The sequence below is a fragment of the Pleurodeles waltl genome, chromosome 5 (assembly GCF_031143425.1).
Source record: "Pleurodeles waltl isolate 20211129_DDA chromosome 5, aPleWal1.hap1.20221129, whole genome shotgun sequence".
Taxonomy (NCBI): Eukaryota; Metazoa; Chordata; class Amphibia; order Caudata; family Salamandridae; genus Pleurodeles; species Pleurodeles waltl.
Window position 1 is genome coordinate 682,325,572 of NC_090444.1, and position 20,550 is coordinate 682,346,121.

At 42.4% G+C, this 20,550-nt stretch overlaps 1 protein-coding gene and 1 non-coding gene across 6 annotated transcripts in view; both read right to left on the minus strand.

The window, feature by feature from the left end:
* The window catches only part of SERAC1 (serine active site containing 1), a 311,524-nt gene that overhangs the window by 214,793 nt on the left and 76,181 nt on the right, over positions 1-20,550 (minus strand). For all 5 annotated transcript variants that reach the window (XM_069234574.1, XM_069234575.1, XM_069234577.1 and 2 more), the window contains one exon: positions 4,220-4,351. In XM_069234574.1, the coding sequence (XP_069090675.1) occupies positions 4,220-4,351 (132 nt within the window). The remainder of the gene's footprint in view (positions 1-4,219; positions 4,352-20,550) is intronic.
* LOC138297936 (U6 spliceosomal RNA) lies at positions 1,293-1,400 on the minus strand. Its single transcript, XR_011204475.1, has one exon. It is a non-coding gene; the product is annotated as a U6 spliceosomal RNA (small nuclear RNA).

Here is a 20,550-nt window from a genome sequence, read left to right on the forward strand (position 1 = left end):
CATGGTCGGAGGGAGGGGGTGCAGGTCCTAAGTCTGATGCCCAAGAGGAATCGTTCAATGTGTTGCTGCTCTTGACAAAGATCAGTACTTCCATCTTGTCTGTGTTTAGCTGCAGACAGTTTTTCTTCATCCAGTCAGTGATGCTTGTCATGCATCTGAGGAAGTCGATTCTGGTGGTGGTGGGGTCTTCAGTGAGTGAGAGGATGAGTTGTGTGTCGTCGACATAGGAAATTATGTTGAGGCCGTGGAATATGACTATCAAGGCCAGAGGGGTCATATATGCGTTGAAGGGTGTGGGGCTAAGGGATAAGCCCTGGAGGACACAGAAGGAGATCTCCTTGGGTTCAGAACTGAAAGGTGGGAGGTGGATCCTCTGGGTTCTTTTGGTGATGAGGCAGGTGATATATTGGATCACGTTTGGATGCTGATGTGGTGGAATCTTTCAGTCAGCATGTGGTGGGATACAGTGTTGAAGGCTGCTGAGAGGTTGAGGAGGATCTCAGTCGAGGAGGGTTTGGATGTCGTTGGTGGCTGCCATCAGGGCAGTTTCAGTGCTGTGGAAGCCAGATTGGGAGGCGTTGAGTAGCTGGTTCTGCTCCAGGTATGTCATTAGTTGCTTGTTCATGATCTTTTCCAGAACCTTCGCTGGGAATGGGAGCAAGGAAATTGGCCGGTAGGTTTTGTGTTCGCTGGGGTTGGCGGAGGGTTTTGTAAGTAGTGGTCTGAATTTGGCGTGTTTCCAGGCATCAGAAAATGTTGCAGTGGTGATATAGGTGTTGATCAGGGTGGTGAGTTCGTGGCCGATCCTTTGGTTTCCAGGGTTGATGGTGTGGTGCAGGCATGGGTTTGTGAGAGCTCCTGAGTGGATGGATTTCATAGTGGAGGTGATGTCCTGGGTGCAGAGGATGTTCCAGGTGGTCAATGTGTGGTTTGTGTCGGGTACTGTGGTGGCGTTTTTATTGAACAAGTCCATAGGTGTGGGTTGGGGTTTGAAGTTTCTGTGTATGGATGCAAACTTGTCATTGAAGAAGTGGGCAAGGTTGTCACACAGCTCCAGTAAGGGTGTGAAGTTGTTTTCGTTGGCAGCCGGGTTGGAGAATTCCTTAATGATGTTGAAAGGTTCGTTGGTGTTGTTGCCGCTGGTTCTGATGCATGCAGCAAGAGCTGTCTGAGCAGGCGGTGGTAGAGGTTGAGGGAGGTCTTGAGGGCTGCTCTGTTGGAGGCATATTTGCTGGCATGCCATCTCCTCTTTAGCTCCAGTTCTAGTCACTGTTCTAATTCTATTCAAGGTCTTAAATATAGAAAGCTTCACAAATTTGTGTGTCATCTTTGCAAATGGGGTCAAGCCAATAGTTTCCGTATCGTTCCAGTTTTGGAGCATGTGCTGCCAAAGCAAGCACATGAGAAGAACACTAATAATTACAAACCAAGGTTGTTTGTGGATTAAGAGAGCTAAAGACAAATGTATAAAGTTACCTTCATGTTGATTCTGTTACTTTTACTCCTTAGGCTCTTCTTCATCGTCACTAAGTGGCCACTGTACCTCTTGGGAGTGGGCCTAGAAACTGCTCCAAAACCGGTTAGTTCAGATTGCTGCATGCTTTTACTGTTTGTGCATGTTTGTGTCATGAGGGACAAACATCCCTGAATACATACCTACACTTCTTTTTGTATAGCTTAGGTCGAGAGTTTATGTATATTGTAACTGGGCATACTGACCAAAGCGTGCTACAAAGGCATCCATGCCGCGATGGTATGGCCTTAATGAGGGCTAGACTGTCAGATTAAAAGATTGTTTTGCTGAATATTTTGAGCTGTTTTGTCTCTTTCTCTATGTGGCTGAAACTTTGCCATCACCACCAAAGAGTGAAATGGGGGATTCCGGAGGAAAAAAACTGCTCTATTTTCTGAAGTGCAATACTTGCTGCAGCATGTGACTTTTACGATTGCCTGCTCCAGATCTCCGTGGGGCTGTTTGAAGACTTGGGACTTCATGGGTATAGCAGGTTATGGAGGGGGGGACTGAGGATGTCACCAAAGCAGAGATTCCCACCTGGGACACAATGGATGGAGTCTCCAAATCTTTGTCAGATGTAAAGTGGCAATGCCCACCTGGAGGCCAATATGTGTGGTCTCTTGTACCAACATTTAAACAGTGACCAAGTTTGTGATGGGCTCATCCAAGCACAGTGTCCTAGGCAGAGGACGCTTGAGAAATAGATCCAGATGAGTGTAGCTCAAACATGATGGCTTAGCATGAGCAACTCTCATGGATGTGAGGCGGACAACTGGTTTTAGACTAGCAGTGATGCAAGACAGGAGTGCAGGTGTTTTTGGCTGGTGCACAGGTACAGGAAGTTGAACCGGAGGTGCACAAAGCTGAGGGGGCAGACTGGACCTTGCATGGAGGTCTCTGAATTACAAATGAAGGATGGCAAGGAGGCAAATCTGCAGATGGATCCAAGGAAAGTTTGAAGAAGTGAGGCAACACCACATATAGCTGTAATGAAGTACCCTTATCCTGAGGATGATACCAAGGGGACAATATGAAATAGACTAAGCCTTCCACAGTAATAATAAACGTGTGCCACATGGCCACCAGCATTCCCACTTACTGAAATTCAAGATAAGTGGTGCCAGTGAACACGGGGGACAGCAAACCTCCTTCAGTTCTACAGGCAGTGTGGTCCTCCTCTCAAAGGCCAGGTAACCAGCCCCCTCTCAACAGTCACCTGTAATGCGCTAGGGAGGGACTGACAACAAGGATGGTGAAGGAGTAAGGGGATGGTCCAGCATCAGAGAAAACCCTCAGGAGGAGCTATACCCTAATCCCCTGTGCAGGCCCTCAGGGTTACTGTAGCAAACCGAGACTTAGTCACCTTACCCAGGCCCAGCACAGCTGGTTTACTTAACCTGATATTCAGGATGGTGCTCAGTAGCAGAGGCTTGACCCTTCACCTCATCGATGAAAACCAATGTCTCCTGTAGGGCAAGTACACTTTTCATCTCTCTGCAAGCCAGACAGTTTCAGTGATACTGTCATAAAGAAATCAACAGGAACAGCCCTTGATGACTACCATTTAGACAAGCGACACTAAGTATATGCTGGTCAGCTGCTGCAGTTGAGGACACAAATTACACTCGTTAAAACTAGAATGCTGTGGAATAAGCTTTTTCAGCTGGAGGGGAACAAGGGAACACTGTGGGGAAAACAGCAGCACAAGAATCAATAGAGCCCCTTGTGGAAAAAGTTGACTGCGAGAGAAGCAAGATCTCGCCATGTTATCTGGCAGTAGGCCAAGCCTTATGGCAACACAAAAGAACCCGTATGGGCACTTTTGCGTCCATCTATGGGATGTGACTTGTATGACAGAAGCCAACTTCCGCAATACCAGCCCACAAAGCTCTAATTAACAGCTTCTGAAGCAATGTAAAGTCACACCACTAGATGGCAGGTGTAACCTCACAAGTTCATAATGTGAATACATTAGGTCAGAGAAGTAATATTTATTCGTTGTGTTTCTATGGCTTCTAAACAGGTTGCCTTTCTGCTGCTTTTAGTAATATGTGGTGCAATCTTTCAGTGGATCTGAAAAATAAAGTAACCTGCCACCTCTTTCTGCCTGGTTCCTGTAAAAACGTAAACAAATATGACAAACATGAGGAGTAGTGTGAGGGAGGAGGACACAAACCTAAAGAACTATGAAAAGCCTCTGTCCTAAGATCAAAAGACTGGTATACAACATTTTGAAGAAGCATTTAGTTGGAACTTCAAATCTTGTGGCACTGAGGATTGGCTCAGCTGAGTAGTCTCCTTTATAAGGCCTTCATAAGAGACCGGTAATTGGATAGTCTAGTTAACTGGTCAATCAACATGACAGATAAACTACAGTAACCACTCTCTTCGAGAGGGGTAGTTAATGCAGTAACACGCAAGGGAAAAATATCGAAGGACAAATTGACATAAAAATAGGGGTTTCCCTTGTGGATCTAAAAGACACCATCACTCTCAGATGTACATTTTGTTAAGTTATTTATATGTGAAACGTAGGACAGAAAAGTAAGCATAATTTAAAAAGGATTGACCATGTGCAGAACTAAAAAATAAATGGCCCATATTTCTTCATCAGCCACCAGTACAGAACTATAGCAAGTGTTAAGACACTAATAAAAAGAGTGCCACTACAATAAACAGGAACAAAGATCTGATGTACATTACCATGCCAGTGATGATTACTAGCCAAGTCCTGAACAGCCTGCAAGCGAACCGCCTTATCGTTAGACTGGGTCTTTTTCAGGAGCAGCCACAGGGCAAATTCATGGACATCCACATTCAGCCTGCTGAATGTTTCTGCAAACGAAAAAAGCAAACATTACATTGTTACTACACGTTAAGCCTATGTGAAATTGAATCACAGTGATCAACCAAATGGAGCAAATAGGAAATAAAAAAAAGTCCTCGAGGGCTGCATGACTGCACAATTGCGTGTGTGTAGATTGAGAGATACTAGCGATGTCAGCCAAGGTCTAAAACAAAAATGTGTACGCAGGAGAAACAAAAAAACATCCCACAAATGCAATGTTTACATTTCTAAATATGTCATACCATCCAAAAACGATTCCCGTACTAGGCCTTATTCAGAAAGAATTTTGTAAACTAGTCTTATTACCTCTAACGGGTGAAAAGATATCATTTTTAAGAATTCTGAAAGGTTTCCAACAGACTCAACCATGCAAAGGGTTTTCAACATTCATACATGTATGTAATCTAGCCTTGCACGTGTGTAAAGGCCCTCATATGAGTGCAATGGCATTTGTTAAATATCCACTATCTTTTGGCATTTTCCATGTTCATTCTCACCATAGACAGTTATTTACATCTGCCCTTCTAACGATTAAATATCGGACCATTTCTAGGGTAAGAATGGGTTGGGAAAATGTTTGTAGGTGAGCACTAACTTTCAGGCATTCCTGTCGCTCTCATTCCTTGGGGAGTAGATTCAAATTGTGTGAGTAAATCATGTTACAATTGTGAAAATCACCTTTTGTGTTTCTGTAAAAGTGGATTTGCACTAGTGAAAAGGGCCACTGCACGTGTGAGCTAAATTTTCAAATGCCAATAGCTTTGTGGCCCATGCTGTCCAAGTCAAAAAAATATCTGAAGTTTTGCACTGACGAAAATTTTGAACTGCATGAATCACCTTTGAGATGCTCATGTGCTGAATTAATAATTGACAACTCCTACTACTACAAGAATAGTTTAACATCCTGCTCCTATGTGTTATGACTACCCACAAATGCTGCCGAGATGTGGGGGCTCTTAAAAATGCCGAAAAACACTACTTCATTGAATTAGCAGCATACAGCTTTCCGAATGAAAAGCTTTAGAAAATATTTTCTTCACTTGCCCCATAAAGTATAACCCTGACTTATAACCAAGCTGAGTAGATGATAGTTTTAAAACTTGGAATGGAGGTAGCACTCCTTTACTGTGGGATTCATAAGAAAAGAGTGTGGTGAGAGACAGCGAATCCTATTTAACTTATTCCACCACCGAATGCCCAGAAAGAAATATCAGTAACTTCAATGAAAGCACTAAACACTGCAACCAGGCAATATAAAGCAGAGTTCCAACTTTTTCAGAAGTACCTTTTCCAGAGAGGTGAAGCCAAAACAAGAGTATCCTTACTATCTAAGGGGTTTAGTTCCCTAGAAACATCGCAGTCATGCAAAAACATAGATAAGTAAAAAGGGGAATTATGCCGATCTACCCCCAAGGACGCACGGTCTACCATATGGATCTGAGCGTCCAAAACTTCTATATGTGCGAGATTCAAAGTAAATGCATTCAAGATATTCATGCAGTCGCACATGACGTCAGAATGCCTAAAAGCTATTCATGGAGGCTCTGACAAATGCCGGTAGGGTTGTGGGCAAAGGAGCACGCTAGAACACATGTGGTGGCCATAAAGTTTCTTGAATAACGTTCTACAACATGTAACTGAAACTACAGGCTCAGATTACCGACAAGACACCATAGTAATCTTCTTTCGATGTGCAGGTGATGAAGGGGAACACACTATGCTGTTTTAACGGAGTTGTCTAGGGACAATTATGGTCTTCAATGACGGACTTACAATAACCCAGATGTAGAAATCATCAGGCTCTCCCACACTACAATTGTGAGGAACCAAGCTGTGGCATCAAAGTGCAATGAAACATTTCACAGACTAGGTACGTGACAAACTCATAAAATAAACAAAAACTTAGGTTCTCTTTCAAATCTCTGTCAAGAGTGAGCTCAGTGAAATGAGATCAAGACGTTTTAGTTTGGAAGGAATTAGGAATTACCTTTTCATGGAACAGACCACCAGGCAGACTCTCAGGACACATGATTTCAGGCAAACATGTACACTATATCAGATTTTTATTCTTGATTGCTCATATTTCAACAATGGAGTATGCGCTTTCTTTTTCATGTGCTTTAAAAAGAGGTGTAGAAATAAACAGATTGGTTGAGAGCTGAGGAATCAGAAGGGGCATCTGATTGCTCAGTGGCAAGAGCCCTCACACAGCCAAAGGGGTGTCATGCTCCACGATGGGCCAGCGCTGCAATGCCCAACGGGCTCCGCAAGGGGGCTCTTTACCGGAGATCTTTTTCTTATTGTTGTGTGAGACGTGTATGCATTGTAAGTGTGAAGGTGTAGTTTGGGATGGGTATAAGTGAGTTAAAATAGGCCAAGTGGTACTCTACCAACTTTAATCTATGGGTCCTCTTGCCTGGATTAAAAATCATGTGAGTTAAATAGACTAAGTGGTACCTTAACAATTTTAATCTATAGGTCCTCTGACCTCCACCTTCCCTAGGTGGCCCCCATCATTCCAGAACTGAAACACTGGTCACCAATGTCAGCTCTGCGTGGGAAGGGAGTGGGGTCCGCAGCTGACCCAAAAGCAGTTCAATAACCACCACTACAGATATTTTGCAGTCTGCTCCTACATCTGGACGCAATCAGACAGGTTTCCCTGGTGCTGCACCCACAGAGACATGAGATCCCATTACAGAGCCTGCATATGCCATCTTCTACCATGCTTCACCAGTACGATGCAGGAAGTCATCAGACCCTTAGACTGCCTCATTGAGATCCAAGACTGAGGCTGAAAAACCAGGACCATAGCCCACGTGTCCTGGCTCCCTGCTCCACAAAGTAGGAGTGGAACTGCACTGCATCCAGAATGGCTCTGATGTAGGGGAGTACTGAGAAAGAGTTTGATGTGACTGAACATTGTGGGGTTAATAGAATACCGAGATCCACAGTCATCACACATGACTTATTCTTTAAAGGTGCACATAAATACAACAATCTCATACATTTTCTCCTAACTTTGCAAAATAAACCTGACACAGAAACGGTTTATTATGCAAAATAATTAAAATCATTGCATGCAATAAAGCAGAATTTCACAGAGGTTTACAAGCATAAAGCCATACCCCCATCTATGCAGTTAAAAACTCTTCATTTTGTGCTCAACCCTCAATAATAACTTTATGAAGTGGCAGCTTAAAATAGTATTACTTATATTAATACATGCAATGATTGTTTGACAGCAGGAGCAATTGCCACGTAGGTTAAGTGTGCCCTCAGGAGTTCTTTTCTATCCTGACACAATTCTGGGCATACGCATACCAGATGGAGTACGTCCTCTTTGCACATCCCACATAAACAACAGGTATTCAATTCACAGGTCCACTGAAGCCTATGCTGAAGAGAGGGTAAGCGTCCTAAGCGAAAATCCAAGAACTTGCTTTTTAAGAACACAGAGAAGACAGACTCAAAAAAGGCCAGTGGTTTGAGGATCTTACCGTTCTCTATCAGCATCCAGGTGTGAGATCTTTTTGATATTGTCGCCTTGTATGTGGCAATCTAAAGTTTCGTCATTGAATAGTTGACGAATTTTTAGCATGTGATACAATATGTTTTCACCACAAAATGAAACCAAACCAAACGTTTGTAAAGCGGACTCTAGATTTAGCCTGGCATTTATTGTAGGGCACTTGGCTGATGTAGCCATAAGAATGTGTTAGTGGAGTAGCCAGGTGTAGTTTCTAACCTGTAGCAGCTTTTGATTTATGCACCCTGTCTGGTGTATGATTGTTTGATTATCCTGAATTCCAGACATATTTGTGCTGGCCGGGTATTTTTAGGCAGGTTAAAGACACCCTTATTCACTTTTGAGATTATTGTTCCAGCAAAACAGCACTGCCTCGCAGCCGTAGGTCAGAGGTGGTAGTAGCTTGGTTGAAACAATCTTTCAAAAGTAGGTGAGGCTTGGTGCTGTACAAGGATCTAAAAGCCTGAGAGAGTGTTTGCTTTCTGTGAGATCTGTGACTTCTGGGGCTGAAAGGAACTTTTTGCAGCAAAGAGAACCCATGGATAGTTGTACTCATCCACCCTGTCCAAGGGCTAACCTTGCAGAAACCATCTGTGCTTCCCTTTGGTATGTTTGTTGATTATCAAAACTTTAGGTTTCAATTGATTAATAACCATCTCATTAGTTTTACAGTATTGGTTTAGTGCATCAAGCAGACGTTGGATTTTGTATGGCATAGCAAGATTACATCATCCTCATATGGAGATTAGGAAGTCTCTAAACTTCGGAGGATGTGAATTTACATGGTTCAAAACAATGAACATATCGACCAGAAAAAGACTGAATAAATAGGGTGCCAGCATAGATCCCTGCTTTAATCCTTGATGTGTGGCTATCTGTCTTGAAAGTTGGGTGCCATTGCCTATCTTAATTCTTAACCAGGTGTCAGTGTATAATGTTTGTGTTGCATATAGCAGCGACTGCTGTATTCCCGAGCACAATAGTACGGAGCAGAGGAGGTTACACAGTGCACAGATGAATGCTGCCTTGAAATCAATAAAGCATACATAAAGTTATTGTTGCTTTAGTAAACTTTGAGCTGTAGTTAGGAACAGAGCCATAGTATTGGTGGAAGTCCCTGTTCCACAACTGAAGCCATTTTGGTTTAACTGAATTATAATGTTTTCAGAGGACCAAGTGGTTAATTCCTCAAGTATCTTGAGGCAAAATACTTTGCTGCACCATTTCACCAGAAGATTATTTAGACAGTTAAAACTGTAGAAACAAAGCAAAGAATGTTTACCAGAGATACCGAAAAATAAAAAAGACATTGCTACAAATAAGCGGACAGAATGCCTTTGCTTCCTCTGCAATAGAAGAGTGTCAAGTTGTGGGAAAATGTTATTTAGGGAAAGTCAAAGTAGGTGTAGAACAGATCACAGCAGATTATATGAACAGATCAGCATGATAAGGAAGTTCTGGTTTAATCACTCTGGCTATTTCAAAACAACTCGTCTACAAATATATTGCATCATCAGAGACTGGAAACAGGTCTTGAATCACAAAATGTGAAAAGGGGATGCCAAACTAGGAGGAGGTTTGGGAGATGATTCAAGATTGTATATATCAAGTCAAGAGGGGTTAGGTTGGTTTATTTATCACTGGGGAAAGTAGACAGTAGGAACTGGGAGGCTTTGTGCCAAATGCAGAACTAGTGCTTTTTGACGGGATACGTCTTGAGCTCTTCGATGAATTGCAGAAGAAATAGTGCAATACTGATGCGTAGATGGATATTGTTTCAAATTCAGTGTGAATAGTTGGAAAAGATTTGCCTCTAAGGGATTGTTCTTTTTATGCATTTCCTCACTTTCTTGATGTCCTGGCTCCCTGTGTTATGTTGCTGTACAATGAGGACAAGGAGTGTCACGGATGGTGATGCAACTTGCCTCACAAACAAAATGGGATTGGAGGTGCAGGCAAATTAAGTTTCAGCAGTGTTGGAGACATGTGACTGAATTTCTCCAGTGCACTGATGAGAAGTACAGTAACCTGAAGGACCTTCCTCAGTAAAGTCATGGGAAAACCCGAATGGTTGATGTGGGAAAACAGGGCTGATTGCAGAGGCCCCCTAACTTTTTGCCCCCATTTTCTACTTTATGCTGGTGTTTTCCTGACTCTGATGGTGCCCTGGGTACTGCTAACCAGTCCCAGGGGGCCTGTGCTCTGTGTAAAATGGATATGCAAATTAGGCTAATTATAATTGGCTAAGTTAACCTACCTATAAGTCCCTAGTATATGGTAGGGCATGTAGGTTTAGGGACCACAGCATAGGTGGTGCACACCTAGGTGCATTGCTGAGGTGCCCAGTGTCATTTTAAAAGCAAGCCTGCCTTGCTGGCTGCTTTTAAATTAAAGTTATATGCAAATTCGACTTTGGAATTAAAGGTACTTCCAAAGTCTTAAACTACCTTATTTTTACATATAAGTCACCCCTAAGGTGTGCCCTATGTGCCCCTAGGGCTGGGTGCCATGTAACTATAAGCAGGGACTTTATAAAAATAGATTTATAAGCCCTGGTGAGGTAAAAACAGCCAAATTCGTTTTTCCCTCATTGAAGTAAATGGCCTTCATAGGCTAGAATGGGCAGACTTTATTTTAAATTTTAAAGTCTCCTTAAATGTTGCATACCAAGAATTTGGTATCAAATTAATTGTTGTAATAAATCCTACAACTTCCAGTTGTTGGATTTAATATAACTAGTTCAGGTAAAAAGTTTAGACTTTACCTAAAAAGTTGCCAATTTCAGCTCTGCATTGTTTTTGCTGCTGTGCTCTGATTGGCCAGCCTGCAGCAGCTTCTGCCAGGCTGCCTTGATGAGGTGTGAAGTGGCCAGGCTTCACACAAAGGAATGTGCTTGGGGGAGAGAATCTCCCCTCAGCAGATGGTGAGGCAGGAAGGGGGAGGGCTGCCAAACTGGTCTTCAAAGGCAGAGAAGGACATTTGCAGCACCCAGCAACACCCCCACATCCTGCAACCCCAGACAGCTAGGTGCCCCCTTGATTAGATTAGGAGAGGGCAGGAGAGGGGTGTGTTTATGATTTTTAGCCACACCAGTGGGTGGGCTCAGCCAGATGTAACCTCCAAAAATCAGATTCATCCATGTTGGATTTTTAGAGACTGTTGCCTTCTGGGATGGATTTTTGCCACACTTCCCAGGAAGTGGTCATCACAGGGGGACGACCCTGTCCCTGATTGGAGAACCAGGGCCCCCCTGCTTTTCACCCAGGAGCAAGGATAAAACTGGCAGACCTGCACCCACGCCTCAGATCCCCTCCAGAATTCAACAAGAAAGGAACTAAAGAAGAAGAAGGACTGCCCTGCTGGACCCCTGGCCTGCACCTGAACCCTGCACTCAGAAGGACTGCACCAGCTGCACACTTGGGCTTCACCACAAGAAGGACTTTGCCTGGCTTCAACTGGTTCAAGGAGGGACTCCCTGTTTGCTACAGGTGAAAAAATTGCTAAACCAGAGTCCCCTGCACCAACTCCTGAAGAAAGCGACCAGCTGACCACTGTCCAGTGGCCAAAAAGGAGTTTGCACCAGGTGCATTCTGGGAGTTGAAGTCCGCACCCCCCAAGGACCATCACAGAACTTCTGGACCCTTGGGGTGAGCTGTGGACCCCAAAAGAACCCTAAAAGAACATCTGGGTGAAGCCCCAGAAGTTTGGAAAAGATTTGAGAATTTTTGGAAAAAAGCTCCAGAGAGGGACCGACCCGCCGCGGAAATTCTAGCCGGCTTGCCTCAACCGCGACCCGGCCTGACTTCGTGGTTCGTCCCGGTAAAGAAAAACATCCAAAAAAGAGACTAAGTCCGAACGTAAAAAGTTGACCGGGACCTCCCAGCCATCGTATCCGAGAAGGGCTCCATGGACGTCGGATCAAGATCCAGGTTTACCCCGGTCGAAGGATTTTCATCTCGAAAAAACGACTAAGTCCGAAGGTAAAAGTCTCCACCGAGGAAACCCACATCGCGTATCCGGACAAGGGCTCCAGGAGGTCGGATTCAACTGGCAGGTTCGTCCCGGTGAAGAAAAACTTCAAAATAAAGACTAAGTCAGAAGGTAACTTTTTAACCGAGGCCTCCCGCGACCTGTAGCCGAGCAGGGCTCCATCGCGGTCGGCCTGAAAGTTTGACTTTGCCCCGGTCGAGGTGCAACCAGATGACCCGATTGGCGCTTTTTGTTTCTAAGCGCTAGAAAAGTAATAATTCTTTAAAAATTCATATCTCCGGTTCCCCTGAACCGATTTTAATCGTTTTTGTGTCATTTTAAAGATAAAAATATAAACTATTTTTATAAATTGGTTTTGGATTTTTAAACTGTTTCCTGTGTTTTATTTAATTACTGTTTTGTGATATTTGAATGCTTTACACTTTGTCTCCTAAGTTAAGCCTTGACGCTCGTTGCCAAGCTACCAAGGGTTGAGCTGGGATTAATTTACTGAGACCTAACTGTACCTATGTGGAGGTTAGTGGCTTGTTGCTAGGTGTAGGTACCTACCTGCCCTACCAATAACCCATTTTCCAACAGTTGAAAAAAAGTTAAATACCACCATCGAGGTGATACATGAATAGGACTTTCTACTTCTAAGAGAAATACTCCCATTAAAGATGGGATACATGGAGGATCACATTCTTTTCACCCACAATTTAAGACATTGTCAAGCCTGATTATTTGGTAACTTCTTTCAGTTCATTTCAGCCTTTTATTGTTTTTGACATAATAAATTAACCATATACTAACAAAGGATTCTTAATCACAATTGGTCAACAGACACAACATATTAAGAAGCTATTTAATTTTCTTGTATAAGCTTTAAAAACCTGAGTAACTGTTCAAATGTTTATCCAGGATGTCCAGGATGCCGAGGTTGCATGCATGGTTTGCGGGGGTGGGTGTGGGGCCTAGGGCGGTGGGCCACCAGGAGTCGTCCCATATGGTTTTGTTGGGGCCAAAGATGATGATCTCGGTTTTGTTGGAGTTAAGCTTGAGGTGGTTAGTTGTCATCCAGTTGGCGGTGTCGAGGAGAGCAGCGTGTAGGTTGGTTTTGGTGGTGGGATGGGTTGCGGGTGAGGGAGAGGATGAGTTGGGTGTCATCTGCGTAGGAGAGGATAGTTATTCCGTGTGGTCGGAGGATGTTGGCTAGGGGGATCATGTAAATGTTGAAGAGTGTGGGGCTGAGGGAGGACCCTTGGGGGACTCCGCAGATGATCTTGGTAGCGGTGGAGTGGAAAGGTGGAAGTCGGACTCTCTGGGGCCAGTCGGTGAGGAAGGAGGTGAGCCAGTCTAAGGCTTTGTGGCTAATTCCTATGTTGTGGAGGCGTGTGCGGAGTGTGTGGTGGCAGACAGTGTCAAAGGCTGCGGAGAGGTCTAGGAGGATGAGTGCGACGGTCCTGATGTAGTCAGTGCATGCGATGAGGGCGGTTTCCGTGCTGTGGTTCTTGCGGAACCCGGATTGTGAGGGGTCAAGAGTGTTGTTTTCTTCGAGGAAGTGGGATATACACACACACACACACACACACACACACACACCTTCCCCCCCTAACATATGCAAGTTTACACTGCTTTAATTTGGTGTGGTGTTTTTTGCTTTAACCCAGTAACTTAATGCTTATGCTGTAATCCTACAGATATATAACATATTAGTATTCCTATACTGTTTCCAAATGTTACATTTGAATATAAATGTATAAATCAATATAGATTTGAGCTGCTATATCTAATAATGCAACATGAACATACAGGGATGTTATAGTTAGGTTCTGACTTTACTCGTTCAAAACCAGAGAAATTGAGCAGTATAGCTACAGTTATTTCAAGTAACTATAACTCGCAGCCTAAGGTAACTTATAACTCGACCCTCCACCATGCACAGTTTCTTCTTAAATAATTTGACTGCTAATGTTTCACTGATATTTTTATTGAAGTTATAAATGTTGTAATGAGTGCTGTAATATCTGAAGTAATTAGCAGTGCATGGCGAGGGCACGAGTTGTAGTTATTTTAGGCCGCGAGTTATAGTTACTTGAAATAACTATGACTGTTCAATTTCTCTGGTTATGTGCAAGTAAATTCAAAACCTAACTATAACTGTAACCATTAGTTTTTTAAGTGAATTTCTAGTTTTTTTAAAATTCTATTTCCTAACTATAGTGCCCTTGTAACATTTGGTGTTTTCAGTGAATTTCTATGTTTTTTTAAACATAAACACATTTTCATTTCTATAGGTTAATCCAACCACCGCTGTGCACAGCCTTTGGCTGTGTGTGGCGAGAGCTGGCCGCAGGGCCTATCTTTCTGAGTGTGAGAACAGGTGTAAGAGGGTATCTCTGGGTGTGAGAGTGTTTCTCTGGGTGCGAGAGGGTCTATGTGGGTGAGAGTGTGTCTTGGTGTGAGAAGGTGTGTCTGGGTGTAAAAGTGTTTGAGTGAGTGTCTGAGTGTCTGAGTTTGCGTGAGAGTCTGAGCGGGTGCATGAGTGTCTTAGTGGGTTTATGACTGAGTGCATGGGTCTCTGAGTGGGTCTGTGAGTGAGTGTTGAGTGGGTCTGTGAGCGAGTGCCTAACTGGGTCTGTGAGTGGATGTGTGAATGTCTGAGTGGGTCTGTGCATGGGTGCATGAGTGTGAGTGGGTGTGCATTCATGAGTGTGTGAGTGGATCTATGAGTGGGTGTACATCTAAGTGGGTGCCTGAGTGTGTGAGTGGGTCTGTGACTGGGTGTGTGTGTCTGAGTGGGTGTGTGAGTGGGTGCATGAGTCACTGAGTGGGTCTGTAAGTGGGTGCATGAGTCACAGTGGGTCTGTGAGACGGTGCATCAGTGTCTGAGTGGGTCTGTGAGGGGGTGACAGTGTGGGTGGGTGGCTCTGTGAGCAGATGTGTGTGTTTGATTGAGTCTGAGTGGGGGTATGAGTATTTGAGTGGGTCTGTGAGTAGGTGCCTAAAAGTTAGGTTCTGAATTTACTTGTACAAAGCCACAGAAATTCTGTAGTTATATTTAGAGTTATTTAAGGTAACTATAGCTTGCGCCCTTGCCAGACACAGTTTTCTTATCAACAATTTTATTGCAAATGTTGCAGTGATAATATCAAAGATGCCATACAAGATCTCATCAATTAAATAATATGTGGATAATTAGCTGTGCATGGTGAAGGTGCCAGTTATAGTTATCTTACGGCGCCAGTTATAGCTACTTAAAAGCACTAACTGTAACTGCTGAATTTCTATGGTTTTGTACAAGTAAATTCATAACCTAACTATAACGTCCCTGTAACTTTAGTTTTTTCAGTGAATTTCTATGTTTTTTTTAAATGTAAAGCAATTTTAATTACTACACGTTATTCCAACCCCCGTTGCACACGACCTTTTTCCATGCACAGCGGAGGTTGGCCACAGGGCCTGTCTCTGTCAGTGGATCTGTGAGTGGGTGCATGAGTGTTTCAGTGGTATGAAAGTGAGTGTACGAGTGAGTGGGTGCATGAGTCTCTGAGTGCATGTATGAGTGAATGAATTAGTGTATGAATGAGTGTTTTTTCTTTCAAATGTTTTCATATTTGCGAATAATTTGTGAATAGGCTCTTCTCACATCATTACTTGAAGCTAAGGCTTTACCTACTGATCAAAGACAGAAGACAGCAGTATTACTTTACTGAAAAGAACTGCTAAACAGACAGTCTGCTGAAATGTTCTCAGCTAAGGAAGAGCATGGCTTTCTCTGGCACGTACAAAATATAAAATAGAGAGCTCAAACAAGAGTATGCATCAATGGGATGACCATATACATTTTGATAAATCGTTTTTCAAAATACATCTAGTGAAAAACTCATCTATGTCTATTTCTTTTGATGTATTCTTCTCCTACCATTTTCCCCAAATTCATCTCATACATGATGTTACTGCAATATTGATATGCTTACATCTTTGCAGGGATCCTTCTCATTGGCTGCACAGCATTAGCTTTCTAATCCATTCCTTTCTATGAATTAGCAAAAAATACAGCAATAACATCAGCCACAGGGCTAGCTTTCACCAGTGGTACATAAAATTCAGAGGTTAGGGTCAGAACCCTTTTGTGTGGACTCCACGAAGTAATTTTATGGCAGTTTAACAACAGTACAAGGACATGGGCTTCTATCATTCCTGGATGGACTCAATACACTCTTTTACTGCTGGCCTAAGTATGTGTCCAGGGTTAGCAGGTATGGCATTTCTTGGATGTAATCCATTTACTGTACGACTAGTGTACAAATGGCGCTGTCATGGTTCAGAGTTCTACCACTCCAAAGTTCATTTTGATCGAACCCAATCGGTGGGAGCTTTCGGTCTGTCCAGACACGCAAGCCTTGACAAATGCTCCAAAAGTGAATGGGATCATCAGTCCTTACTTTGACTTTGCACTGCTTGCAAAGCTATCCCTCACATTGCCTTCCACGCCCAAGTGTCTGCTAACTACTCTTGTTCAAGTAGGGAGCACACTCCCAATCCTCATACACCACACCACAACACTCTAGACAAAGGTGACACTGCTACCTAAAGTTTTCCATGACCATGCACAGCAACAGGAGTATGTTTGTTCTCAACAAACACGAAAGTGCTTAGAGGCCTCAACAAGAAGTAGGAAAGCACTACACAAATAGCACGATAGTGATAACTTGCTCTTTTATTTTATTTCAACTATTATTCAGTAGAAGTGTGATACCACACATGACACCAACATGTCTTGTCAAGCCTGACCCAGTAAGCAGAAGAAGCTGGTGGAAGTTGTAGGTTCAAGCACTTTGCCCCAGACTTTAAACAACGGGTTACCTGATAAGCCTTCACATCTAGGGTATTTAATTAAGTTAGTTGTTTGATTAGGTTTCCTCGGAGTGCATTTCTCTATGTATGAACTTAGCATGCATGGATTTATGAGATTCGTCACTCAAACTGCCATGGTTGGCACGTAAACGCTAAGCCACTGGTATGTCAGTGAACAACGTATATTAGAAACAAATAAAGATCACTAGCAGGTAAAAAAGAATAATACATAAATGAAGCTTATTCCCACATCAATGCATTCAAAATACTCCAACAACATAAATACATTAGCAACAAACCTGTCATCTCAACGCCAACATCCTGTTTTAGTGACTAAATTCATAAGCATTGGCTTCAGATTGGAAATAGGAGGCAGCAAAGGCTATCTCCCCCTTCCCCGATAATCAATTTTCTAAGCTCGTAAACTGTTCTCTAGGTCTATTTCAGTATGTCTTTGCCACAAGATTTGAACACAAAGTATGTTTGACAGTACAAATGGGTATGCCATGATCTTTCTAATTACTAAATGTGGAGGTCTTTCAAAGCAGTGGGACCACTGCCCAATCTGAGATACTAAATAACATGTTTCAGAATCTGCTAATATAAGACTGTCCAACTTATTATAATATATAGTACTGCGATGAGCTGTCTCTGCCTAACTCCCACAGAGATAAAAATTGCTGAACAGAAACTATAATTAGAAGAGGGTTATAGGGTTAGACACAATAGAAAACAAATACCCAGCTTTGGAAAAATTATTGTTTTATTAAAAGGTATCCCCATTACCACATATGATGGGACTCTTGACCAGTGTTGATTTCAACCTCCAGGAATTTAGGTGAGGCATAGTAATTTTTCTGACGCTGTCATTTTGTATAAGTTATAATCTCATTACCCAGATATTTTATTGTGGTATGCACTTAACACCCATAAGTTCTATTGTGATAGGCACTAACTACCCAGATATTTTATCGTGTAAGGAACAGAATTACCTCAGAAGAAGTGCAAATATTAGGGGGGGGATGTGCTCCTTACCTAATAACTATAAAAGGCTGCAGACAATTGTCAGATCACCCCATTAGTTTGTATCCTGACTACATGCAAGATTTACCACAGCTCTACTAGTGAAAGTTGGTAAATTAGCAAAGGTCTACCTGGTGGTAAGTGTAGGGCGCCTAGAACTAGAGAGTTGGGGTACACATCCAATAACCCGAAGCCCTACTGTGCATGGATTTAAAAATTAAAAACAAATACTGCAGCTTACATTTTTTAAACCTCTTGAGGATTTGTTTTATTATTTTCTATGTTTTCTTCTAAACTGTAGTTCTATTAAGTTGTTTTACTTCTAAAGAGTTTTTCGATGATTTGATTTCTCAAAAATGGGTTTCTATTTCAACTTCCTATGGATTTATAAACAACATGCTGCACGAGTTCTGTGCAGGGTAAATAGTATCTGTTCTTGCAGTGCAGGGGAGATCTTGTTGAGGTGCACGCTTGCTTGCTGTTACGGCTGCAAAAGTGAGCTCTTAGCAAAAAAAGCTGGCATTTGCCGGGGGCAAAGACAACTTATTTCTGAAGTGCACATTTGCACGTCTTAGGGAGGAGACAGGTTGTTCTCGGTTAGGTCACAGACAGACCTTTCTTGGAAACATACATTCCTTAAATGCCATGATGTTCCGGGCACTGCTGTTTCACAGTGCTTGGAAGGTGGCTATCACCGCATATAAAAATGATCACACATTTAAAGTTCAGGACATCATCCATCAGAGACAGTGTCAAGAAGGAAAGGTAAAACCTATGGACAGTAATAATATTAACATTCCCTGCAACATCATTTAGTTCACAAATAATTAAAACACCAAACTGCAAGGGATATACTTCCTTTGTTGACACTGCATTGTACGTATTAGTGTTAGATGTGTTATGCTGCTATCTGTATGCTATATGTAATCTCCATAAAGACAAGCTTATAAAACACACCAAACTGCTTAGTGCAATTAGGCTGCACGTGGTTAGTTTGTCAATTATCTCAAACAAGGTAAAGTAGTTGTATCGACTGGCATAATTCTAAACAACTGTCAGGGGTGTAATGTTTAGAGAAATGTATGAAAGCTTGTAAGAATATTTATGGCCTGTTATGTTAAATGCCCGGATTTTAGCAAAACTGTTTCTAGGGGATAAGGCTTCTTACCTCAAAGATGATAAAATAATTGACCTGCAACTCTCAGACTGGTTGGTGGGGTATTTCACAGTGCACAAAGCAATGGCATTGCTGGATGGTGGAGCTATGATATAGGATACACTACAGCTGCATTGTGCGTTTATTGACTTCAGTAAAGGTTAAGTATTTATGGGCCTGTATTGTGTGATCAACATTACTGAATATTGGTGGCCCATCTAGCCTAATTTATGCATTTCCTGATTGAAATACCTTGGCTACAGTATGTTCATTTAAAGCTAGCCCCAATTTAAAATGTATATATATTGACACTCTGGACTGGAATAAGAATGTGGTCCTAGCCTCTTATTTAACACCTACTGCAACTGGTAAGCAGAATCCCTCTAATGACCTTGCTCCACATGCCACCAGCACCATGTTGGAAATTCGTCACTACAAAACCCAAATCTTGACATTCGGAAGATCCTGTTTCAAAGGCTACTGGTCCTTGGGCAGTACAAGACAGTGCACTGTTGAGTACAATATCCATATGTTGCTACATAGGGATCAGTTTTGATAGCAGTGTATCTTGAAGTCCTCTGTTGGAAGGCAGAGGTGTTAATTTAGTCCTCTGTTGGAAGGCAAAGGTGTTAATTTAGTGTACTAATGCAATGCACTCACAAAATTTTATAATTGCTATAGAGATTTATCTTTGAGGGGGTTAGCAATAAACTACAGTTCCAAAATAATTTCAAAGCTCTTGTTTGCTTACAATGTTTAGCCGGTAAACCAACTGCTGCTCTAAAAGGGGCATTGCAGCGACAATGCCAGGTACTCAGATAATCTATTTGGCTCAGTCATTAAATGATGTTCCATTGCCTTGGTCTGTGCGACTTGCATCCTCCCTACATTCCTGACATTTCTGACTTGGCTCCTGGATTTGAACATGCCATTTTCAGAGTTTAACTTCTGAACTCAAATTATCCAAAAAGTTATGTAACTTATCTTGTTAATTTCTTTGCACAATATAATTTCCATGTAAAACGTTGTAAAATATACTTCTGAGAGCTTAGAACATTTTTTGTACAAATATTGAATACGTCTTTATTAAATACATATTAACTCACTTGTTCAGTCCCACCACCTTCTCTCACCCCTGCACACCACCTACCTCACTCTAGCTCCCCATAACCCAGCAAACTCAGGCAAGTGATAAGCATCAAGCTGATTCAGTATCACTTTGCCACATTGACAACCACCATCGACAACAGCCAGCACCATAACTTTTCAAACTACTTGCAACCTAGCATGCAGATTTGTACACACGAAAAGAGCGTGCTCAAATGTCAGATGACAAACTAGCCCATTCTGTTCTTACTGTGTGGAAGGATATGTTTTGATGGTGGAAGGGGGTCCTGGGGCCATCCCTAGACAACAATTCAGCAAAGCAATAACCCCAACCTAAATAACATTTTAAGATAACAAATAACATTTAAAGAAGCGTCAAGGTATGTTTAACTCAATTATGAGCATGTACAAATGCAGAAGAAAGTTAAAAAATTATGTGCAGCAATATAAGCAGAAGAAAGTTAAGTATGGGGAAGTCTAGATTGAAAGCACAATGTAAGAAGCATATCTCGCTATCTTTAAAACCGGCTGGAAAAACAGAC